Source organism: Mesocricetus auratus, unplaced genomic scaffold, assembly GCF_017639785.1.
Source record: "Mesocricetus auratus isolate SY011 unplaced genomic scaffold, BCM_Maur_2.0 Super-Scaffold_6730, whole genome shotgun sequence".
Taxonomy (NCBI): Eukaryota; Metazoa; Chordata; class Mammalia; order Rodentia; family Cricetidae; genus Mesocricetus; species Mesocricetus auratus.
The window spans coordinates 73,991,197-74,017,241 of NW_024429184.1; the positions used below are offsets into that span (position 1 = coordinate 73,991,197).

At 38.6% G+C, this 26,045-nt stretch overlaps 1 protein-coding gene across 3 annotated transcripts in view; it reads left to right on the forward strand.

The window, feature by feature from the left end:
- The window catches only part of Tcea1 (transcription elongation factor A1), a 33,758-nt gene extending 9,544 nt beyond the window's left edge, over positions 1 to 24,214 (forward strand). For 2 of the 3 annotated variants that reach the window (XM_005085929.4, XM_040741513.1), the window contains exons 3-10: positions 5,260 to 5,365; positions 9,112 to 9,199; positions 12,370 to 12,512; positions 14,115 to 14,171; positions 15,112 to 15,266; positions 17,871 to 18,017; positions 21,208 to 21,279; positions 22,666 to 24,214. In XM_005085929.4, coding sequence (XP_005085986.1) covers positions 5,260 to 5,365; positions 9,112 to 9,199; positions 12,370 to 12,512; positions 14,115 to 14,171; positions 15,112 to 15,266; positions 17,871 to 18,017; positions 21,208 to 21,279; positions 22,666 to 22,674 — 777 coding nt within the window. In that variant the 3' untranslated portion in view covers positions 22,675 to 24,214. The remainder of the gene's footprint in view (positions 1 to 5,259; positions 5,366 to 9,111; positions 9,200 to 12,369; positions 12,513 to 14,114; positions 14,172 to 15,111; positions 15,267 to 17,870; positions 18,018 to 21,207; positions 21,280 to 22,665) is intronic. The other variant, XM_013125127.3, reaches the window with a different exon arrangement.
- The last annotated feature ends 1,831 nt before the right edge of the window (positions 24,215 to 26,045 follow it).

Below are 26,045 nucleotides of genomic sequence, written 5' to 3' on the forward strand. Positions count from 1 at the left end.
TTAAACAAATGGTTGGGAACCACCATGTGGATGTTGGGAATTGAACCTGGGTCCTCTTCAAAAGCAACAAACGATCTTAACCACCAAACTATCTCTCCAGTCCTAGAAGTTGATTTCTTAGTTTAATCACTTAATCTGAGAACTACAGATAGCCTTCACACAGGTGGTCTCCAAAGATTTTCAGGTTCTCTCTCAGCAGAAGTAGCATGAGGAAGCAATATGGAATGCTGGGTAGTGCAGGGCAAGGAAGAGCTAGAGGCAGCTTGGCATAGAGCTTCATATACTCTCAAGAGCAGTACTGCCTAGAGGTGTTAGGAGAGTGTATAACCAGATCTGCATCTTGAAAGACAGAAGACTGGCTGACTAGTGAGGTTATTCAGGTGAGTTTTGATAGAGGAGTCAACAGAGATACTGGCAGTAAACGTGGGGAGAAGAGGATTTGAGGAGATGGCAATACAAGGGGTGATGGGGTAAAGGCACCCCTGTGTGAGGCTTTCTGGAGCTTCCAGGTTAAGTGGTCAGATTAAGTCAGCTTTGTGGTACTACAATGATCATTCTGTCATTGTAGTCATCCTCCCCTCCCCCAGACTTCTATCTGGTTATCTATACCTTGTCTCAGAAACCCTCACAGATACCTATATATACCACCCATTGTTTAATCCAAGGTTTCAAATTCTGGAACCATTTGTTAAAAGTGTTTTTTGGACAGGGTTCTGGAGAGCTGGCTCAGCAGGTAAGAGCATATGCTTGCAAAGGCATATAGTTTGCAACTCAACTCCATGGTATATGACACCCCCTTCTGGCCTTCATGGGTGTAAGCTTAATTGATGAAGGTGTGGAGATTTGTTCCAAGAGAGTTTTCTCCGCTCTACTCATCTGCATTTGTTGCATACTAGCACCTTAGTATTGTCATCTCTGTGGGTTGTAATGTATTTGGATCGTCAATTGTGATTTCTCCAACTTTGTTGCCAGAATTGTTTTAGTAAAATGTTTCATTGATTTGGGATAAGTTACCAGTTTTACCCAAAGGCAGGTCAGATTTTATTCATATCATTGGATCTGTAATTTTGACTTAATTCTAAAGTCTTAACATCTAGGCATTCCAATCCCTGAACCTGGGATGTCTTTTCATTTATTTAGTTCATCTGTCTTTTTTCCAGTGTTTTAATAAACTATTTCTTAAATCTTTTTCTTTATATATATTTTTTGAAGTAGTTGTATGTCAGCTATGTATTTATTGACTTTAAGATCTAGGAACTTGGTCAGGCAGTGATGGCGTGTGTCTTTAATCCCAGTACTTGGGAGGCAGAGCAGGTTGGATCTCTGAGTTCAAGGACAGCCCAGAGCTACCCAGAGGGATCCTGTTTCAAAAACAACAATCAAACAAATAAAAAAATCTTGGGATAACTCTAACCAAGCAAATAAAAGAATTGAATAACAAAAAATTTTAAGGTATTGAAGAGAGACCATCAACCATGCTCATGGATTGGTAGGATTAATATTGCAAAAATGAAAAAAATATTGTATTGTGAAAATGGCCATTGTACCAAAAGCAGTCTATAAATTCAATGTATTCTCTAATAAAATTCCAAGATAGTTCTTCACTGAAATTGAGAAACAAATCTTCAACTTTATGTGGAAACAAAAACAAGCTGGATAGCCGAAATAATCCTGAACAATAAAACAACTGCTGGAGGTATTACAATACCATCCAGATTTCAATGTCTGTTATAGAGCCATAGTAATTAAAACAGCATGGCGTTAGCATTAAAATGAGTTGATCAGTGGAACTGAAGACCCAGTCATAATTTCACATACCTGATTTTTGACAGAATCCAAAATTACACGCTGGAGAAGCATATTCAACAAATGGTGCTGGTCAGAGTAGATGGCTGCATGTAGAAGAATTCAAATAGAACCATATTTATTTGATTCTGTACAAGTCTGAGCTACAAATGGTTCAAGGACCTCAGCATGAAGCCAGATACCCTGAATCTAATAGAAGAGAAAATGGGGAATATTCTTGGAACACAATGGCACAGAAAAGGACTTTCTTTCTGAATAGGACACCAATAGCATAGGCATTAAGACCAACAATCAGTAAACAGGACCTCATGAAAAGCTGTATAGTAAGAACAGCATAATTTGAACAAAGGATCAGGCTACAGAGTAATATATTTGACAGAGGGTTAATATCTAGTGTATATGACAAACTAAAAACACAAAAACATAAAACCCAATTATAAATGGGATGTAGATCTATACAGAGTTCTCAAAAGGTGAAACACAAATGCCTAAGAAACACAAAGAAGTGTTCAACAACTTTAGCCATCAGGGAAATGCAAATTAAAACTTTTTTGAGATTTTGCTCATATCCTAGTCAGAATGGCCAAGATTAATTAAGGAGGGGGGGCTGGGGAAGATAGCCCATACTGGAGACTAAGGAAAGAGGAATATTTACCTTATCCATTGTTGGTGAGAGTGCAGACAGGAACAGTCACTATAGAAATGGGTATGGGGGTTCCTCAGGAAGCTAAGAAAAGATCTATCTTAAGATCTAGTTATACCACTTTTGGGCACATAAGGATTTTGAGTATATTTTAGTATAGAGATACTTGCTCATCCATATTCATTGAATGGGTAATAAAAATGTGTTATAGTTACACATGAAGTATTATTCAGCTGGTAAGAAAAATAAAACTTGTCAGTAAATGTATTGATCTAGAAAAAAAATCATCCTGAGTGAAGGTAACCTAGATCCCAAAAGACAAGTATTGCATGTTTTCTTTTATATATGTTCCTCATGTGACTAACCCACATCAGAGAAGGTTCTTTTTGTAACAGATGGAAGTTAGCACAGAGACCCACAACTAGACAGTATATAGAGTGAGAGACTTTGGAGTACTCAGTCCTGAATGAGTTGTCTTCCTTAAACCCTTCTCCAGACTTGGTAGAGGAAGTGAAAAGATTGTTAGAACTATGGGTGATGGATGACTAAGGAAACAGTGTCTTCCAGACACCACAACTGATGCACATATTAATGCATGTGCGGGTTCAAGCCAGGTGGGTGGGGTCCTAGCACTGAGAAATGGAAGTGGACACAGTCTTCTGCCTTTAACCAAGAATTTATCTGCAGTTAGTACCTGGAGGGAAAGGGAAAGTCATTCCCCAATGAAGTGTAACTTAGGTACATCAACCACACTCCAGAGCAGGCCCTAAGTCTAAAAGTAGTTGGCCAACAGAAGATGATCTCTTGTATTTTTGTGGACTTTTTATTACATTTTGTTTGTCATTTTTGTTCTTAATTTGTCTTTTGCCTGTTTGTCTTGATTTTCACATATAGATTTTGTGCAAGTTTTGTTTTGGGGTTTTAGAGAGAGAGAACATAAAAGTTAGGTTGGCAGGGAGGTAGAGAGCATCTTGGAGGAGTTGCAGGAGAAGGGAAAACAAGCAAAAAATTATATGAAAAAATTTTAATTACTCAACTAGGATTATAGCATTTGCCTAGCACATATAAGACATTGGGTTCTGTCTCCAGAACCTGAAACAAACAAATTGATTTGGAGTCACTTGGTCTAGGTGCAATCCAATTCCTGAGTGCACTCTCTGTGCTCCACCACTCTGTCTTTTCATCTTAGTCCTCCCTTCTTTCCTCCCTGCCTTTTCTCCTGTATGCCTGGTTTTAAATAGAAGAAACCTTGTAGAAGTTAGGTAATTGCTATAGTGTCACAGGCCACTTTTAAAATAGCCTATTTATGACATCTAAATCTTAGCATACCAGTTTAAGTCTTGTGAGAGAAATGCAAACCTAGTTGCCCAATAAATAGCTTCCTATTTGTCTCCATCCTCTGCTTTCTTCAATTTCCCCAACCTTGGGTCTTTTTGTCACTCCACCTCAGCAGCCTGCTCTCCTTATGCAGCTCAATAGTCTCTTTAAGGAAGCATGTTTACTGTTGACAACTGCAGTCTTAGAATAAGTGTCAAGCAAGGAATGGTTGGTTTTAATAACCAAAGCATCCTGTGATCATTAAACAGTCATCGCCCAACAGTGCAGTTTGTTCTCCTTATATCATGGTCTCCTGCAGGACCTTCTAGGATGCATTTTCCAACACTGTTTTGTGTCAGTCCACAACTCAGTAATTCAAGTTAGCATCCAAAGTTAGCTTTTCTTTAGAAAACTTGCTTTCTTAACCCTACATATTGGGAGTAGGTGTTAAAATTTGGGCGCCCTTTTCACTTGTCTGCTGTTGAACCTCACCTGCTTTGCTTAGATTTCTCAGAGACTAACAAAGGCTACTCCCAGCCCACTGTGTGTTCTAAATTCTTCACTGTTTGTGCTGAATATTTAATAATTTAGAAGGAAGCCTTTCAGTACCTACTGACTGTTGTACCTCAAAGGTGTCAGCAGGGGTTTTCCTTTATTTTTTAAGCAACTAAGAATTTCTTTTGTTGTGTTTTTCTTCATAGACCATGTTTTGAAAGATTGTCTATGACAACTTAAACTTACTGAATAATTTACCATTGTTATTTACTGTTCATAATTGAGCTGTCATAACCTTTATGGTTTTTAGTGAGTTGGAAAGAACATGCATTCTAAAAGTGGTCAAGCACAGTTGAAAATTCTAGTCTTGCCAGTGAGCAGTGGTATAATGCTGAGCAGGTTATGTTGATATTTCTAGTCTCTTTGTCTTTAAAAATAGGTATAGTGATCTCAGTGTTGAAAGATTCTTGGGAAGATTTATATACCTAGCTATTCTAGTATAATCCTAGTATATTTCATGTTAAATCTTATCTGTATTCTGAAATCCATTTTAATACCTAGTTATATGCTGCTTACATAGAATCAAAAAAATAAAGATGCCTCTTAATCTTCTCTAGGTGGTAGTTTGTGTTTGGCTGGCTTTATTATGAGTTTCAGGCAGTGCTTGGGGGTAATCTCTGTTGGAGAGATCATGCCGATGTTGACCATGATACAGTATCTCAGCTTACTTTCTGTACTCGTACATTTTACATCTTACCTTCATTTCTCCCTGATACCACATTACAAGGTTGTTGTCTCAGTGATGAAGCATTGATGAGGTCCATGTTTGATCTAAAGATATATGTACTTCAAATTTGCAATGTGTACTTTGACCAGAATGTGAATAATTGAAAATTAAAAATCTGCACTAGGAAGAAAAGTCTGAAAAGAAGCAAGTGTGATTAATATGCTGAATTGTTTGAAGCAGCATTGATGGACACTTTGTTGTTGCCTTGCAGTCCACAAGAATTGGAATGTCTGTCAACGCTATTCGCAAGCAGAGTACAGACGAAGAAGTCACATCTTTAGCCAAATCACTCATCAAATCCTGGAAAAAATTATTAGGTAAAATTGATCTTTGCTTGCATATATTTATGATGTCCTGGCTTTTTAAAATGGTTGCTGCATTTTTTTTGTCTATGAATGTAGACCTATTGAAATCAGTGCTTTGCAATAAGGATGAGGGGCCTGGTTTAACTTGCTTGCAAGTTATAGGCTGATAAACTCAGTGGTCCCTGACAGTTGTAACTATAATAAGCTTTTTCGGAGCTTTTTTTTTTTTCCAAGGGAAAGGTTGTGTGTGCTTTCTGAAGTGATTTTTTTTTTTCCTGAAGTGATGTTAAAAAAAACAAAAACTCTTTTTGTTTTTAGTAAGGCTAAATTGAGTGCCCTTAATACCTTTGTCCAGATCAGCCTTTGTTATTTTCCATCTTTTTTTTTTTTTTTTTTTTTTTTTTTTTAAGACGGGATTTCTCTGTGTAGCCCTGACTGTCCTGGAACTCAGTCTATAGACCAGGCTAACCTCTGCCTTCTGCGTGCTGGGATTAGAGGCATGTGCTACCACAATACAGTGTTATTTTCCATATTTAATCATCTCTTTAAAAAATCATTTGAAGTTGGGTTAAATATGTCATTTTAAACTTAAGTATACCTCTCTTAGTTCCCTTCATTTCTTTGAGATAGGCTCCTACTATGTTGTGTAAACTGGACTGGGACTTGGGATCCTGCTTCAGCTTCCAGAGTAGCTAGGATTATAGGCATGTGCTGGCATTCTTAGCACAAGCATATTTTCTCATACTGTTGTAATAAAGGAAAGCAAGCATTGGTGTAATATTTTAGTTTATAGCCCATGCTATGGTTTTTTACTATCTTTATGTACTTGTTACTTTTTGTTAACTTGATACAAGCTGGGGTTATCTAAAAAGAGGGAACCTCAACTGAGAAAATGCCACCATAAGATTGACCTGTGTGTGGGACATTTTCTTGATTAATAATTAACGTGGGAAGTTCTGACCCACTGTTGTTGGTGACACCACTGGAAAGGTGATCTTGGGTTATAAAAGATATCAAACAGCCTTGGGGTGCAAGCCAGTAAGTAGCATTCCTCCATAGTCTCTGCTTTATTTCATGATTCTCAGTTCCACCATGCTTGAGTTCCTGCCTTTGCTTCACTCAGTGATATAGGGTAAGCCAGATAACCCTTTTCTATCCACGTTACTTTTGGTCAGTTTTTTGTTACAGCAACAGAGAAGCAAACTAGAATACATTGTAATGTCCTAATTTACCTCCTCTAATATCTAGTCCAGAATCATGTTCTCTAAACTGAGCAGTTCTTTAAGAATTCAATTTTTCATCTATGATGGCATTTTGGAGACCATAATAGCCTTCTCTTGTTCTGCTTTGACATTCATTCATTCATTTGATCATGTGATCCAGGTTAACCTTGAACTTAGTGTAGCTAAGGATGACTTTAAACTCCTTATCCTCCTGTCTCTGCCTCTCAAGTACTAAGATGACAGTCATGCAGGCCAGAGGTGTGAGAGGCTGCAAGAGCCAGAGAAACATGTAGGTGCCCACATGGAGGACATAGCAGGCCAGATTCCTAAGAAAGCAGGTAGAGAGAAACAGCAGCTGGAAATGGGACTTCAGAATTGGAATCAAATTTTATGGGTAGCAGAAGCCAGCAGCAACAAGTGATCTGTACATACCTTAGGAGATTCAGATCAGCAGCATGCTACAGAGTCCTGAATTCCTTGGGAGGGAACTCCTTTATGCCACTCCTGAGTTCTGGCACCAGATGTATGAAAAAAGAAATAAAAAGGAGGACATGACTATTCCTGGGTATGTTGGAGGAGATAGCTTATTGTAGACAAACAGGAGACATAGCTCTAGGCAGAGAAATCTGGGAGAGTCCAGAGTGGTCATGACCCTAAGCCATGTGTGGAGAAGAAGCAGGGGAGAGGACAGGAAAACAGGCCCAAAGGAGGAGGGGTAGCCAAAATGACTGAATTATATAGGGAGGAGCATGTGGAGGAAGGACAGCCCAGCCTCTGGGCTGGAGAATTTGGTGTTGGGAATGGGGAACCAACCAGCAAGGGCCCCTGGAACAGTTTTGAACGAACTGAGAGTTGCAGGGGGAGCCCCACAATCAGGTCCATTTTCATAATGTGTCTTAGTGTTTCTGTTTCTGTGAAGAGGCACCATGACCATGCAGTTCTTATAAAGAAAAACCATTTAATTTGGAGGTAGGTTACATTTTCAGAACATAGCAGCATAAAAGCAGGCATGGTGCTGGAGAAGGAGCTAAATCTTGATGCTGTAGGCAACAGGAAGTGGTCTGAGATACTAGATGTGACTTAAGCATATGTGAGACCTCAAAGCCTGCCTTCACAGGGGCACATTTCCTCCAACAAAGCCACACATACTCCAACAAAGCCATACCTCCTAATAGTGCCACTCCCTATGTGCTTATGTGGGCCAATTACATTCAAACTATCACACTATGTTAAATAGGCACCTCAGCCATTTGTCCTAGGTTTAAGACCTAACACCCCTCTTGTTTCTTGTTGGTATGTTCCTTTATTCTGTTTTGTCTACTGTTTTCTCATGGTTAGATCGTGTTTTGCATCCACAGTTGGAATACCCCATAAGTGTATCAGATTCTTGTATACTTTATTGTCCTTGTAGCAGTCTATGAGAGGTGTTTTAAGACCCTGAAACTGTCTTACATTTTATCAGATCCCCTCCTCCAATTTGTATCATAATTTTTCTCTAGCCTACTCTTTATAGTTATGGTTACTATTTTTATTTCTTTATTCTTCAAGTAATATTAAACTGTTAGCATTGTCTTTCGTGGATTTACAGTGTTTTATATAGAAAGTGAGATACCCCAGAGAGCAAAGTATATATAAGTGAAATAATTTCTACAGTAGACCTAAATGGTTTGTAAACCTAGCTCAGGGACAGTTTGGACTGGCTTAAGATGAATGCTTCTTTTCACTGCAATGATTGCATTAACTCATGTTATATCTGTTTACAGTGTTTGGTTGTTTTCCTCTCAGTCAGTGGTTCTCAACCATCCTATGCTGTGACCCTTTAGTATACACTTCTACATGTTGTGGTGATCCCAACCATAAAATTATTTTGTGGCTACTTCGTGACTGTAATTTGCTACTATTATGAATCATAATGTAAGTGTCTATTATGCAGGATATCTGAGATATGACCCCCAGATTGAGAACCACTGCTCCGAGTCTTAAAGGGTGCAGACTCTGCTCTGTTCATAGATCATTGAGTAAAAGGAAGCGCTGAATGGACCATCCTGATGCTGGAATGGTCTCTATGAAGATGCTCTTCATTTACTCTCCCAGGAAACTTAGCTGTGCTTTAGGTAGCATTTTAAAGTTTTTAACTTCTTGAAAGATCATTCAGATACTCTTGTTCTCTGTGCCTGGGCTCTCATTTTCAGGATGGCTGTGTTTGCATTTGTCCACACTCTTTCCTTTTACTTTTTCCTTTTAAACTTGCAGGTGCTGGTGTGAATTTCTGTTTCTTTCCAAGTGACAATTTATAAGTATTGATTGTACAGCTATTGTGAAAATACCCCAGTATATATGCTGATATAATAGCGTGCTTATACTTTATGTACAGTTGTGGGAGATTGAAAAATTTGATGGTGAATGGATTTGAGTTTTTGTTTTCATTTATTTATTTGTTTTTGGTGTGTGTAGGCTATTAATGTACAATACTTTTTAATTGTTTTTTTGTTTTTAACAAAAGTAGACTGTTTAGGAATTTGATAAATTTTTCAGATGGCCCATCAACTGATAAAGACCCTGAAGAAAAGAAAAAAGAACCTGCAATTTCATCACAGAATAGCCCTGAAGCAAGAGAAGAAAGGTAGTTTACTTTATTTAAATTAATTTCTGCTGAGGTTGCTATTTTAGGGTTTCTAACATTCGGGGGGCAGAGGCAGGCAGATATCTGAGTTGAAGACCAGCCTGATCTACAGAGTGAGTTCCTGGATAGTCAAGGCTACACAAAGAAACCCTGTCTCCAAAACAAAACAAAGCCATCATCAAAAGGGGTTATTTTTATTTCACTTACGTATCCCAGGACATAGCTCATTGAAGGAAGCCAAAGCAGGAACTGAAGCAGAGGCCATGGAATGAATGCTGCTTACTGGCTTGCTTCCTGTGGCTTGCAGCTGTCTTGTACAACCCAGGACCACCTTCTCAGTAGTAACACCAGTCCCCAATGAGCTGGACCCTCCAATATCAAATATTAATCAAAAATGCCACAGACTGTTCTACTGGGAGAGGCATTTTCTCAGTTGAGGTTCCTCTTGACAGACAACTCTAGCTTGTGTCAAGTTAGCAAAAGCAAACAAGCAGCCAGGATAAGTAGATAGTTTACCTGCTCCTTCACTTTGCTCTGATCTTCTGATTGTGCCTGCACTCCTCTTTCCACTATCTAGTCAGATGGAACTAGTACACATGTATGGCCATCTTAAAAAAAATTTAGCAAGATTTCTTAGAATTTTAGAAGAAAAATAGAAGTCTATGTAAGTAAAGTCAAATAATTTATATTATACTGAGTTAGGGTTTCTATTGCTGTAAAGAGACACTATGACCATGGCAACTCTTATAAATGACAATATATAATTGGGGTGGTTCACTTACAGCTTAAGAGGTTTAGTCCGTTATCATCACGACAGGGAGCATGGTTCTGGAGAAGTAATTGAGAGTCCTACCTCTTGCAGGCAATAGGAAGTCGACTGACACTGGGAATAGTTTGAGCATATGAGACCTCAAAGCCCACCCTCACCTTGACACACTTCTTCCAACAAGGCCACACTCACTCCAACAGAGCCATGCTTCATAATAGTGTCACTCCCTATGAGCTTATGGGGGCCAAAACATTCTTAATAAGTTTTAGTAAGGTTGCTAGGATGAGCAGTAATAGATGTGATAGTGAAGGCACTGATTGGGAATTAAAAATGGCCCTTGAGCTCATTTTCATTTGCCTTTTGAGCACTTTTCCTCCTAACTTTAGCCATTTAGAAGAAAATGGATTTTTAGTGCATTTTTATTAGTTTAGGTATCTATCCAGAACAGGACACAGGAGGAAACAGGATTATCAAGACCAGTTTGATGTATAATATAAAGGAAGTTGTAAGTCAGATCTGAGTGGCTTGAGGTTGAGCAAGGGTTTACATTTTTTTTTTTTTTTTTTTTGGTTTTACGAGTCAGGGTTTCTCTGTATTGTATTGTTTTGGAGATCCGCCTGCCTCTGCCTCCCGAGTGCTGGGATTAAAGGCGTGCGCCACCACTGCCTGGCATAAGGGTTTACATTTTGGTGCAAGAATTTGAAAAACTTGATTTAAATGGTTCAAACCATTTTTTTTAAGGCATCACATTTTAAAAGTTAGGGTTGAATATTCGTGAAGCAAGACTCCATCAGTACACACAGGCAGCTTACAGTGCTTTGGCTAATTGTTGGCCATAGAAAAAGAAGCAAAAGCCTTTAAAGTATTTCAGAAGTTTTGTTTTGTTTTGAACAGTGGTTTGGGGCTGGAGATGTAGTTCAGTTGGTATAGTGCTTGCTGAGCATATGTAAAGCCTGGATTGAGTTCCCAGAACCCATAAAATGGGGCATAGTGGCACACATCTGTAATCTCTGTACTTGGGAGGTAGAGGCAGAAAGATCAGAAATTTAAGATCATTTTTGTCTTCATAGAGAATTCAAAGCTAGCCTGGGCTACATAAAACTCTGTCTCAGAAATGAACAATTCTTTTTTCATTTACTACTTACAGGTGCCCTGCTATAGTTGAAATTAGTTCTTGCTTTTGGGAAACTTGGTCTCGCAGGGGAGAGTGATAATAGCTATGTGCAAACCTCTGTATAGACAATATTTTCTAAATACAGGTGGTCATAAGAGATGGCTTCTGAAAAAACTGGCTAGAGTTAGATGACATAGATGACTCGTGTCCATAGTGACCTTCTTTGATGTTTAACAGTAATTTGTCCCGGAGAGAAGCAGAGGAGATGTGTTCTTAACAGCAAACACAGCATGTTAGTTCTACAGTAGATAGTAGGGGATTGACACCTTAACAAGGCTTTGGAAAAGGTTTGTGATAGATACCATTAATGTTGCAATACTTAATTGAGGTTTCACAGAAACATTTTGAAAAGAACTTGTTTGGGTACATGTCCAGTAGAAGAATATAATCAGATGTAATTAAACTTTTGGGGTTGACTAGAAAATTATTAGAGTATTCAGATGAAGGTACTCTTTCTGGGAAGAAATCTTTTTACAGTCTTGATTTATTACACCTGCCCTTGTTCTTAAAGTTTCATTAGAGCCCTGTTGTCTTGACTAGTATGGAGGTTTTGAAACAATTTTTTTCCTCTTTCTAGTTTGGCTGCTTTGCCCTGTTTTCTGGCTCCCTCCCTCATCCCTTTCCTCAAGCCAAGATCCTTGATTTCTATGTACTGTACTAAACTATAATGTATACTTTTTCCTGTTAGAAATCATGTAGGGCTGACTGTGATGGTACTCACTTTAAATGTAGCACTCATGAGGCAGAGGCAGGAAGACCTCTGAGTTGAGGTCAGCCTGGTCTACATAGATAGCTCAAGATTATCCAGGGCTACTTAGTGAGACGGTCTCAAAACAGGAAAAAAGAATGTTGCTGTTAATGTCTAGAGGAAAATAAAGTCAGACTATTTGGTTTTGTTTCTAATTTCTTTTTTGAGACAGGGTTTCTCTGTAGCCTTTGCTGTCCTGGAGCTCACTGTGTAGACCAGGCTGGCCTCATACCTGGAGATCTAACTGCCTCTGCCTCCCAAGTGCTGGCATTAAGGGCGTGCACCACCACCACATGGTTGTTTTGTGTTCTTAAGACATGAGATTGAGCTATTGAATTGACATTTTTTAAAATATAGTAGTGACTAAAATACTATCTCATTTAGACCCCAAGTTTTAGTTTTAGAGAACAATAATAATGTTATTTAGAAGGTTTTCCTGATTGTTTTCTGGTCTGAGTACCCGCATATGTGTATTTTAGTAGTTCCAGCGGCAATGTAAGCAGAAAGGATGAGACAAACGCTCGAGACACTTATGTTTCATCTTTTCCTCGGGCACCAAGCACTTCTGATTCTGTGCGGTTAAAATGTAGGGAGATGCTTACTGCAGCTCTCCGGACAGGAGGTAAGTTTAGTGTTTGGTCTTTAACCTTTTGCACTCCCATGCCATCTCCACCATCATGTTGGTGTTTTACAGTATCATTCTGCTGATAGCTCCCACTGCTTAGTGTAGCAGTTCTTGGAGGGCAGTAGGAAGCAGGACACTAGGACCCCCAACAAGTAGAGCCTTCTAGGGTGTTAATGCTTCTCCTGTTTCATGCTAATTTAAGCTTTTCCCACATAAATCTTTGATCTGCAAACTCATTACCTTGACCTTAGGTTGATCAGTAACAACATGATTTGTTAAGTGTTAGTATGACATATAGTATTTAAGTTTTATAGTAATAATTAAAAGCAATATACAATTTACAGTTTACATTTCTATGGGAAAATACTAAGAAATACTAATCCTTAGACTTAACATGCAAATGTTTGACTTTAATATTTCATATATAGTGAAACACCAGATGGTATCCCTAAAATCTGTAAAATGTATGTGTATAAGAAAGTAAGTTTGAGTACTGAGCTGAACTCAAGAAAGCCAGTAACAGAGAGGGAGGACTGATGATCAAAGGGATTAAGACTGGGCTGGTTTAACCCCCAGAAACAGCTGACCAGACAAAGGTTAACTCTTGAATCCCAGGCATCAGCCTGGGAATCCAGCATGGGACTGATCAAGACCTCCTGAATCTGGATGTCAGTGAGGAGGCCTAGGGAATCTGTTGAGCCTTGGGCAGCAGATCAGTACCCATCCCAAGTATACACACAGACTTTGGACTCCCATAGAACAATGTGAGGCGCACTCTCACCCTGAACTCTTGGGGAAGGGTCTAGGCCCTGCCCTATATGAAATGACAGACTATGGACACCCCCATGGAGGGCCTCACCCTCCCTGGGGGAATGAAGGGTTAACGGAGGGGGGGGGGCTGGGGGGAGGGCATGGGAGGAGGGGAGGGAATGGGAGAGGGACCTGGAACTGACTTTTGAAGCAACCTCGTTTCTTATCTAAATTTAAACTGGAAAATAAAATAAAATTAAAAAAAAAGTAAGTTTGAAAGGCAGGATGGTTGACATCTTATACAAACTAACCTTCTTTCTCTTCAGTTATGCTGAACTATGCGTAACTAGAGTGACCAGTTTTGCTACTTACTTGGCCCTTTCTACTTGAATTTCCTGACTGCCTCTGTCTGCTTTTTCCCTTTTTCTATCTGGAAGTTCTATTTTTCCTCCTATCCTTTTTGAGCATCTGTGGTAGTCTTCTGAGTGCTTCTGTGTATGTGATTGGCAGATGATGAGTAGTTTCTGCGTTGAAGCCTCAGTCACAGGAGGCAAGGTATTTCCTCCTAATACCTGTTCTTTCTCTTCTCAGTTGAAGCACCCAGAATTGATGGTATTATGAAGTGAGGAATCGCCTAGTGTATGAATTACTTTCTCAGTAAGAGGAGTTATCAGGGCAAGAATACTGTGGCACAGATCTTAGATCAATCCAAGAGCAAAGGAATAGTGGGCAGTAAGCTACCAGGTCCTAATAAACTCAGAGATTTTGTGGAGGAAGCAAATGGGGTTGAAGAAATAGGAGTGGTTTGCTTATACTTTACAATAATGAGTTTTTCATTCCTGTTTCCAGATGACTACGTTGCAATTGGAGCCGATGAGGAAGAACTGGGATCCCAGATTGAGGAAGATATCCTTTGTGTTCACATCTAAAGCTGTGTGTAGTAATCTGTGAGGTTAATTGTCCTTTTCCTTCTGCTACATAAGTCAGAGGTTTATCTGTACTTTCTTAGGAAGGAGAAGGGCACTCATGTTTAATCTTCATTTCATTCGAATCTAAACCGCATATGATTGATGGTAGCTTTGTTTTTCTGCCTTTGCATATTGGGAATGATAGCATGTATAATGGCAGGGAAGATGTGAAACTCACACAGGAGGAGGGCTTTATCAGGGTACTCTGTCCCTGTTCCTTCTGCCAGGACATGTGTTCATGCCTGGCACCATAGAAAAGACTCTGCACGAGAGGTCTTGCATGGGGAGTACCTATGTGGCAGGGTAAGATGGGACGTCCTTTTTGAAGAACTCGCCTTTGTAAAAAGCGAACCCCTTTGGGCCTTGGTCTCTGTAAAACATGAGCCCCTCTGGACCTTGGTCTCTCCTTTGACCTGGCCTTCTGTGGTCTTCTCACTGAGCTGGTAGCTGAGATGAGCCCCAGTGCTGCCTCAAATGGTCTCTTCTCATAAGACCTCTGAGGGAGCTATGGCCTTGCGCATAGATTCTGAGGTCCTTAATGGGATTCCGACTTGGGCAAGTTAAAGCTTGTTTGGTTTTAGAACTCCTTTCAAACATCTGCTAACTTGGGTTGTGCCAGAGTTACTCTTTGGAATCATGTTGCTGCGTGGTTCTGACATTAAGCATTTAAAAGAGCATCAATCACTTAGTCATAGTTGTAAAGATTAGCACTATTGACCAATTACAGATGAAGGATCTGAAAGAAGTGCTATTTTATTTATCTAGATTGGAAACCATTTTCATGAATTGATTAGAAAAGTTAAGAATTAATTATGAAGAATTATGAACAAAAAACGTGTTATCTTTATAACAGTCTTTTTTCCTTAATGGCCAAATACCTATATATCAAGAAATAAGGAATACAGACATGAAATACAAAAACAGAGTACGGAGTAGGATATCAAATCTTAAAGATGCAAAGAATCCAAATTTAAGGAAAAATGTGCTTTGTGGGAATATTCCTCCTGACCTGTTTGCTAGAATGACAGCAGAGGTGAGCAAGTGCTGTATAAATATCTCATATGTAAAAATGACTACAAAAATAGCTATGATATATTTTATATACTAGAAAACATTTAAGATGCTGGGCGGTGGTGGTACACACCTTTAATCCCAGTACTCAGGAGGCAGAGGCAGGTGGATCTCTGAGAGTTCATGCCTAGACTGGTCTATAGATCTAGTTCTCTACACAGAGAAGCCCTGTCTGTGGGGCAGGGGGACTTTAACATTAGCTATATTGTATCTACAATCTGTTTATTTTCTTAACCATCTAACAGTGTGATATTAACTTTTTAAATAGCTAATAAAGTTTGCTAGTATCTTTGAGAAATTTTGTTTTAAAATCTTACTAAAGTATCTATAACTAGCAGACAGGGGTAACACACCTTTAATTCCAGCACTCGGGAGTCAAAGGCAGGTGGATCTCTGAGTTTGAGGACAGCCAGGGCTACACAGAAACTTTGACTCAAAAACAAAACAAAAAATGTAAACCTTGCACAGAGCAGAGAACACAGTGTAATCAGATTCCATCTGTCTGTCATGGGTTCCACTTTCTCCTACTTTTGAGAATTTCTCATCATGTTTTGGTGGGGTGGGTTTTAACACAGAGTTGCTTTGTGTATATCCCTGGCTGTCCTGGAACTACCTTTGTAGACCTGGCTGACCTTGAACACAGATCTGCCTGCTTCTGCCTTCTTGAGTGCTAGGGTTAAAGGTGTGTACCACCACTGCCTGGCTTGTCATCCTTTTTTTAATCATACTTCTATTTTCTTCTTTTCTATTGAATTTATGTCAAGCAAATCCCAGGCATTTATCCTTTTAACTCTATATACATGAATGCATATACATATTTTTAAATATATTTAAAATAATTTTTCTTATATAACTGAATTGTCATCACTATGGTCAGCAATGCTAACAGTATGCCCTTGCCATGATAACGATACTCATATTCAACTTTTCCTGATTATGCATTAGGTGTACCAGGAGCTGAAGTCTACACATTACCTTTGACTTGGGCTTTTAAGCTAAAGCAGTTTCCTTTTTGTGTGTGGGGATTTTGAGTCAGGGTTTCTTTGTGTAGCCTTGACTTTCCTAGAACTCCCACCAGGTTGGCTTCAAAACTCATAGAGCTCTGCCATCCTTTGCCTGCCAAGTGCTGAGATTAAAGATGTGCCACCACACCTGTCTTAAGGCCGTCTCTTTTGCCCCTCACATTCCCTCTTCTCTACCTTTTTCCTCTGTGGTGCTGCTGTGTTGAAGGACCAGTGTCCTGTGTCCTTCCCTCACCCCCCCCATTATAAATTTCTGTGAATACTGCATTAGATCATTCATATTCCTTAAGTTTTTTGTGCCCTGATTTCTTGTATAATTTATTATATATACTCAAGCTTCCCTTTCCTTAAGTGATGGATTTTGCTCCAGGTGCATTCTGTCAGAAGGCACATAATGTCTTGTTGCTTTGCTCATGGCATGCTGAGGTTTGTTAGAGGCTTTGGGTAATGTAAAATGCTCCATTAATCTCTTATCCAATGAGTTCATCCACTGATGATCATGTGTTACTTTGAGTAGAATAACCACTATAAGAGAGAAATTTCTAAAATGTCATTATAGCTAGAATCTTTTATAGAAGCAGTTTTGCATATAAATTCAGACTGTAGTTACGTGGTTGGTTTGATAAGAAAGGATAAACTTAAAATTCTTTGTGTTAAGCTATTATCAGAATGTTAGCTGCTGTTTGCTTTCATATGTACATTCCCTCTACTAAGTACTATCAGGGCTTGACTATTTATCTCCCTTGTGGGGTTTTTTTCCTTGCAGTAATTATTTCAGTAATTGAAGAAGCTGTCTTATTTTGGACCACCAGCCTCTACTTGGTGCTTCTGCCCATTTGACCCATACATGAGAGTCTCTGCTTTCTGGCATCAAAAATAACTGCCATATTCTGTGTACTTGGGTTCTGAACTGTACTGGCGTCTTGCCTTGCCAGTGAACTTGTAGTGGTGACCACACCTTTTGGGCATGGTTTGTCTGACACATACATGAGCCAGTGTAAGGTAGAGGAGGGACTGGCTAAAGTTCTCTTGAGTTGTGGAGAGCATTGGGAGAGACTGCATCTTCTAGAGCCGGAAGAATGCTGTGATTATTTACTCTTAATCGGTGTAAGTCCTTCCCTAATAAACACCTATTTATCATTTATCTTGGGTCTGGTGAACTCATTTAAACCCTGCCTTCACTAAACAAATCCAGATGTTCCTCCAAAGGCTGCTGGCTTCTTTGATGATGGTGTTGATAATATTTAGAACACCTTGTGGATACCAGAGGTGCTGATTGCTATAGGTTTACATTGTTAGTTTATAAATAGTATGTATACCTAATTTTCACATAAAAATTTATGAGTCTTTAAAGAGATTTTGAAAGGAAACAAATTATTTTAATCTTCTGAGGGAAAAATATTAGTTTCAAACTTTAAAATTATATAAGCTGGTTTTACTTTTATTATTAATTATTGTTAAGCTCTGTGAACATGAAAGCATTCACTATATAGAGCAGTGTCAAAAGTATCTGTAATTCATTGATATTGCTATTTCTATCATAGGAAATGGCCAGTGATGAGCTCAAAGAAATGAGGAAAAACCTGACCAAAGAAGCCATCAGAGAGCATCAGATGGCCAAGACAGGTGGGACCCAGACTGACTTGTTCACGTGTGGCAAATGTAAAAAGAAGAACTGCACTTACACACAGGTTTGTGATTGACTGTGGTCTCGTGTGCACATTAAAGTTTCTCCCCTGTTTCAGAGTAAAGATAATTACAGAACCTGATATTGTTCAACAAATGATAGGACTTTTCTAGTGAAAAAGTGCTTTCTCAGTAGATTCCAACTAACTGAAAATAAGTTGATATTTGTGTTGTGATGAAAATATTTACTGTAAACTGTAGCATTTATATAAAATACAAGGTGTACTACAGTGGCAGCTATTTGTAACAGCTCAGAAGCAGTTGCTAGTTACTGTGTCATAGCAAGCAGGACCACAGGGTTTAAGGGCAGTTCTCCACTCTCACATGACCTGTGGTACTTTAAGCCAAACTGCCTTACAGATAGTTGCCTGTTCCTACTTGTAGCTTATGATATAATTGACCTTTTTGGGGTTTTTTGGTTTTTTTTTTTTTTTTTTTTTTTTGGTTTTTACAAGACAGGGTTTCTCTGTATTGTTTCGGAAGCTATCGGTCCAGCCTGGCTTCGAACTCACAGAGATCCACCTGCCTCTGCCTCCCGAGTGCTGGGATTAAAGGCGTGTGTCACCACCGCCCAGCCCCTTTTTGGTTTTTTTTTTTTTTGGTTTTTCAAGACAGGGTTTCTCTGTAGCTTTGGAGGCTGTCCTGGAACTCGCTCTGTAGACCAGGCTGGCCTCGAACTCACAGAGATCCACCTGCCTCTGCCTCCCGAGTGCTGGGATTAAAGGCGTGCGCCACCAACGCCCGGCTCTTTTTGGTTTTTAATAGCATAAAAAACTGTTAACAAATGTCTTTGTTATTTCTATATAAAAATACTTTTACCACTATCTTCATTTTCATTTGCCAAATAGGATTTTTTCTTTACTTTTGTTGTTGTTCTATCTCTATAATCTACTGACCTTAGAAATTTTCTCTTAAAGGTCATATGTTTCAGGTTGTGGGTATAGGTGTTGATCCCACCAAACAAAAGTAAAGATCCTTACCCAAATTCTTTTAGTCAGATTATGATAGCTTTATTTTCTGGTTGACAGGATAGAAACTCTGCTATCTCCCTAAAGCAGGGTTTGAGAAAATAGCAGTGATGGAGACAGTGGGGTCATATAGCTTGAAAAACTGAAGACTAGGGGATTTCCAAGGGTTGGGGATTTTTTTTGGGGGGGGTAACATAGGAATTTGACACTTAACATTTTAACATTATTTGGCAAAACTTATCAAGGGAGAGTCAGGATATGGTCAGATACAGGGTGTAGAACACATTAGATTTCAGAAAAATGAGTAAAAAACTCTGGTGGTTTGTTGTTGATTTTTGGTTTAGTGTTTTTCGAGACAGGGGTTCTCTGTATAATAGCCCTGGCTGTCCTGGAACTTGGCTTTGTAGATCTGAACTCACAGAAATCCACTTACCTCTGCCTCCAAAATTTTGAGATTACAGGACTATTTATTTTTATTAGAATTAATAAAAATTGTATTACTATTTTTAGAATGTTTCCTTTCCTCTTCCTCCTCCTTTTAGATTTATTTATTATGTGTTTTGCCTGCATGTTGTCATGTATCACATCTTGGTGCATCTTGGTACACTCAGAGATCAGAAGAGGGTATCAGATCTCCTGGAACTGAATTTATAGATGGGTGTGAATGAAGTACCATGTGGATGCTAGGAATAGAACCCTAGTCGTCTGCAAGAACAGTGCTCTTAACTGCCGAGTCATCTCTTCAGTCCTTAGAATGATTCTTTATTTTGTGGGCTTTGAGTTAAAAGTCATATTAATGATTTTCTAGAAATTTCTGGTTTTTGAAGTGATGCTAAATTAGAATTTCATCATTGCTAAATTTAAATGTATCTTGTTCACAATGCAGTATTATTGTTATCCCTGTTTATGCTATAACTTAATAAACTTAAGAACAGCTGAGGTGCAATGCTGAAACAGGGCCTTACTGTGAAATAGATGCTGGCTTTCAAATGTCATCCTCCTGCCTCCATTTCCCATGTATTAGAATTACAGGTATTTCCCACAATGCCTACCTTTTAAGAGTAAACTCTTAAGTAAGTAGAGATGACCTTGAATTTATGATCCTCCTGCCTCTACCTCCCAGATGCTAGGATTCCAGGCAAGTGCCATCATACCTGATATAGATTGTGGTGCTAAGGATTGTACCTGGGACTTTGTCCATGCTAGGCAAGCGCTTTTACAGCTTAGCTACATCCTCAGCCCTGTTCTTCCTAAGTGTTTTGTTTGGGGTGGGTGGGGGGGCATTTAAGACATGGCCTCAGTTTTCTGGTTTTGCTTTTCTGCTTGCAAAAGTGAAACTCCATTCCCATTAAACTGGGTAGCCATTGACCATTGTGAGTGATATTGCCATCTACTTGAGTGAATAGTAAGACAGTAAGTCTTTGAGATGATGGCTTCATTTCTTTGGCATTTTTGTGCCACGCCCAGCTTTTTTGAAATCATCTTAGTCACCAGTGCAGTTTTTGATCAGATGCATTTATTCTTTTGTGTTGCTTCTAACACATGTACTGTTTTTAAAAGATACTCTTCAATATCCTTATACAGAGATTTTTTCTGTTTCTTCCCCTCCCCACACCCCTTGGCTTTTTGAGACAGGGTTTCTCTGTGTAGTCTTGGCTGTCCTGGAACTAGCTCTGTAGACTAGACTGGCCTGGATCTCATAGATCTGCCTACCTCTGCCTCCTGAGTGCTGGTAAAGGCCTGCACCACCCCCGCCTGGCTGAGATCTTTGTGTTTCTAATTATATATCAGAATAGATGAGAATCCCAAGTTCCTATGGCAGAGATATGGGTATTTGACCTGCTTTTAGAGTGGTTGTGTCAATGATGTGTGTCATAAAGAAATGATTTGAATTTTATTAACATCTTTAGGTCATTAACATGTTAATTAATGGTTTTCATATTTATTAATCATTTATAAAAAGCATGTAATGGGTGACTTTTAGAGGATTTTTCCATTTAATTGGATAAATTGCACATGAAAGATAAACAGAAGGATTTAGAAAAATGACATTTGAAAATATATGCTCCTTTGCCAGTAGTGTATTTGAACTTGTATAATGCTCTTATGCATCTTAGGGTAATGTCACTGGAGTTACTGTATATCTTTATGTAGTATGTTCTACATAGGTTGACTTATTTTTAGTGTGAATTCAAAAAGTAGTATTTTTCATTTAATTTTGCTATAGGTGCAAACTCGTAGTGCTGATGAACCAATGACAACATTTGTCGTATGTAATGAATGTGGAAATCGGTGGAAGGTATGGCACCCCCTTGATTGTGTATCATAACTTACTGTCTCTTCATAGCCTTCTAAGATAGTAATATGTACCCTCCTAGAGCTTGATCTTAACAACACATATGTTTTAATGAAGGAATGGCAAGAATCAATATTAAATTACCTTCAAAAATTCCTATATATACTGTAGTCATTAAATTATTTCCAATCTTGTTCTCTCAGAAAAGCTGTGTATATTTATTACTTATTTTAAAAATTTTGATCTTGGACAATTTTATAGAGTTCTGTATGTTATCAATGTTTATTTTAGGAATTCTAGGGGGGCTTTGTTGTGGTTTGGTAGCTTTTCAGTAAGCCTTCATATTGCCTCTAAATTTGTGTCATACAGGCAAGTTTTTTTTGAATTATATGTTTTTAAGTGTTTTTCTATTGTGATGTTTATTGTATGTGTTCTTTGCTGATTCCCACATGTATCTCTCTCCCACCCCTGTCAATCACCCTTCTCTACAAGGCCCTTTCTCACATTCTTGTTGTTGTGTTTTGTGGTGCACTGAGTTTAACCAGAGCAATCTGTGTGACTAAGAGTTGTGAACTGTCCATTGGTGTTTCCATTGCTCCTCCCCAACAATCTACCAACAGTTAAGCAAGGAGTAGAACTATTGAGTCCCTCCTGACTCATGAGTAACTTCTGATGACAGTTCCATTTCTGTACAGGCCAATGGAAAGCTAAATTTGAGTGATTTTTTTTTTGAGCTCCAAAAACAAAATATAAAATTAGGATTGCACATTACTAGTAAAAGTCCCATGGTCGCTTATTATTAATAATGATGAGTCTATTAGTTGTGTGAAATTGGAAAATAGATGTCCATAGTAGGGTTAGTCACACAATGATTGGAAATCCCATGCATCTCGCCCTCACTGGTCTATTGTTTCCTCATGTAGTAGGCATGAATAATGCCCGAGCTCCCCATCTGTCATCCCTTCCTTTTCCAATCCTGTTGAACAAACTTGGCTTGTCTAGATAGCTCTCTTAGTTCTGTTATACATGCTGGATAGTTGTATCACTGCAATGAGCCAGATATAGTAGTTTGTTTTACTACAGGCAGTTTACCAGGCAGGTTGTGCCATATGGTACCTAATGAATTTAAGACAGTTCATTTTAATGCAGAAAGCTGATAAAAAGTGTTAATTTAATCTAGAAAAACCAAGAGAAGAACTTTAAAAATGCTCAAAACGTTGCATAGTTTTTCTTTAGTTATATAATCCTTGCAATTCTTTGGAGAGTCAGAAAGAGGGACTACTGGGTATAGAAAGTCTTTTGCAAAGGTACCCCTTTTGTACAGTACATAAAACTGAGATATATACCCATTGTTTATATTTTTAAAATCTATTTCTTTTGTTTTTGCAGTTCTGTTGAGTTGGAAGAATCAACAAGGTATCTGGACCATTAAGAAAAACAGATTTTGTAATTAGCTTTAAAATTAGGCCAGGCAACTTATTTCTCTGCAAATGATATTTGTAAACAGTACACATCCCATGGGTTGGTTTCTCACCTAACATCTCCTCACCTTCTGTGGTTTCAGTTCAGCCAGGAGATCATAGAAGAATTAGATAATGTGTTTAATGTGTCCCATTTTTAAAATTTTTATAAGTAAGCTTATGTTACACTTTATTAAATATTAACTTTTTGAGTCTGAAACACCCAAAAATTGTGTTGTTCTCCGTTAATGAATAAAGACAAATTGCTTTTCTCATCAGTATGTACCTAAAATATTAAAGGAGGAGAAAAGGAGTAATATAAATGTCAGAGTTACACAATATAATGTGTAGTACTTGACCAGCTTATCAAAATTGTGCACACTATTTGAACTAGTAAATGAATTTGCTCTTAATTACTGTGCTCACAAAGCCTCAGATCCCTGGATCTTGTGTCTGTGACTAACAGCAGTGATCATTTCTTGTATTTCTCATATATGTATATTACTTTTTTTTTTTTTTTTTGGTTTTTACGAGACAGGGTTTCTCTGTATTGTTTTGGAGGCTATCGGTCCAGCCTGGCCTCGAACTCACAGAGATCCGCCTGCCTATGCCTCCCGAGTGCTGGGATTAAAGGCGTGCGCCACCAACGCCTGGCCGTATATTACTATTTTTAATAGTTTTTTTTCTTTGAGAATTGACTTAATTGCAATCAGTTATTTGACTTTGCACTCTATTTTAATTTCACAGAATTCTGTTATAGTTTCTAGGCTTTTCACAAAGCCACTCACAGGCATACTTTTGGTGCCTTTTCCCCCATAGGAAGACATTCTGGGAAGGAAATGTCAGCATCTTAGTAGAGTTCCACCAGGCAGCAGACTGGACTTGCACTTGGGAATCTACTGACCAACGACTAAGCTGTGTTAACTGTGTTACTCATTAAGCTGTGCTCTTTGCATATGGAGGTCGCAAAAAGAAAAAGGAAAATCTTTTAGTTTGAAACTTTTGTGCTGACTTTTTTTCTTACATGATGATGTTGAGCCAACTGAAATGTAGGCTGTAGCAAATAGTTTTACAATACATATTTCACAATTAAGTTTTACCATTGTTTAAATGTGTCCTGCTTGTTTTGCCGGTAATAAGCAGTGGTTTTTACATAGCTTTCTTGATACGGATATTTGATACATATAGTAAAGGCCACTGTTGGCAAAGCTTACAACTTATATGCTTGCATCTGGCCGGATGTCTGTGTAAAGACCACTGCACAAGCTTTGCACTCTGCTCTGCAGATTGCTTGACATAACATAGAAAACACTTAAAGGTCCATGTTAAAAAAGATTGGTCCATGGGTAATTTCTGTCACTTTAAAAAATAAAGTACATTTTGGAAGAATTAGTTTAACAATAATAAAGTTAAAGTAGTCCCACTTTTAAGTGATCCATTTTAAAATTTGTAAATCAATAAATTTTTTTGTTGTTAAACATGTGTCATTTTATTTAGCTTTTGAAACTTTATTTAAAAGTTTTGTCTTCCTTTCCTCCCCCAACTATTAGCAGTACTCGTAGGTTCTCTTTTACTTAAACTTGGTCATACAGGTCATAACTGGTATTAAACGGTGGTTAGAGCTTGTCATTTTCTGCCCTTTGCCTGAACCCCTGGTGATGGAGAACAGTGGTTTTCAAGCACATGGTCTCAGTTTAGATGCACATACTTACACATGTGACTTTCTATAAGAATGCTGGAATCATTCTTGGGGATCTTATGATTATTTCCTAGACAGAGTAACTGAAGTGAACACGGGGAAAGTGACATGGACAAATACATTTGCATATGATGAAGAGCCATACCATTATGCAAAGAGAAAGTAACAACCTCGATCTTGCCTCTCAGAGTGCTGGTGAACATTGATTTATACATTTTGATAGACCATGACAAAAATTCTGAAATATTTATATAAGCTCAAACATCCAAACCTGTATGTATAATTTAGAAATGAGAAGTATTTGAGGTAGTAACAAAATGCAAAAGAAATCAGCACCAACCCCAGCACTAAACAGTCTGGTCTACATGGCAAGTTCCAGGCCACCCTGGGCTATGAAGAGAGACTCTGCTTCAGAGAGAGGGACGGGGCAGTAAAAGAGGAAAACTGAAAGTATGATTTGGGGATTTTATTTCAAAATAAAACCAAGTGAAGGGTTGTCATTTGAGAAGTGTTTTGTTTTTGTTGTTTCCTTTGAGACAGGGTCTCTGTAGCTCTTGCTGTCCTGGCTGGTCTCAAACTCACAGAGGTCCACCTGCCTTGACCTCTCCAAGTACAGGGATTAAAGGTGTGTACCACTATTCCCAGCTTCATTTGAGAAGGTTTTTTTTTTTTTTTAATTATTTGTTTGTGTTTTCCTTACATTACTGTATCCCCTGTATGTTTGTCTGTGAGGGTCTCAGATCCCCTGGAACAGGAGTTACAGACAGCTGTGAGCTGCCATGTGGGTGCTGGGAATTGGGCCTGGGTCCTATGGAAGAGAAACCAGTGCTCTTAACCATTGAGTCATTTCTCCAGCCCCCCTCATTTGAGAAGTTTTAATAACAAATATCCCCTGACTCTTACCTGTATTTAGCCAGGGGAAATTAATCATTTGAGAGAAATTGAGATGCATGCTTTTAATCTGAGTGTTTAGGAGGCAGAGACGTCAGGAGCTCATCCATTGTTACATAAAGAGTCCAAAGCCAACCTGAGCTTGAGACCCTATCTCCAAAAATGGCTAAAAATAAAGGAGTGTCCCACCAGGAAATGTGATACACTCATTAGTGGTCAGGTTCCGAAAGGTGAACACTACATATGGAGAAATAAGCACAGTGCCAAGCCCACTAAAGTTCCTAGACAGTAACAGGAAAATAACTGATGTGTGTTGAGCAGAGTGTTGAGTGACGAACATCCCAAGACCATGACTGTCTCCAGTGACCAGTAGTTGTTGGAGCAGATTTGTTTCTGTGTCTTTGCAACTAGAATTCCTGATCACAAAGTAGGACTTCCTGAAAGGATTTTAATTGTCATAGTAGTGGCAGTGTGTAGAAATTAGGTATAGATTTTAAGTGTTCTATGGATTGGGAATCTGAGAACTACTGGTTGAGTAATTTTTTAGACACCCAACTTTAAAGGAATAAAATGAGCTTGAGTCTAGGGGCAAGTAATCCATTTTTGGTGCTTTGATTCTACAAAGTGATGCAGTAATATTATTATCCAAGTTTTGGGTTTTTTCCAGTTCAACTGTACATTGTGTCCAACTAGAGTACAGAAAATAAAAACACAGGAAA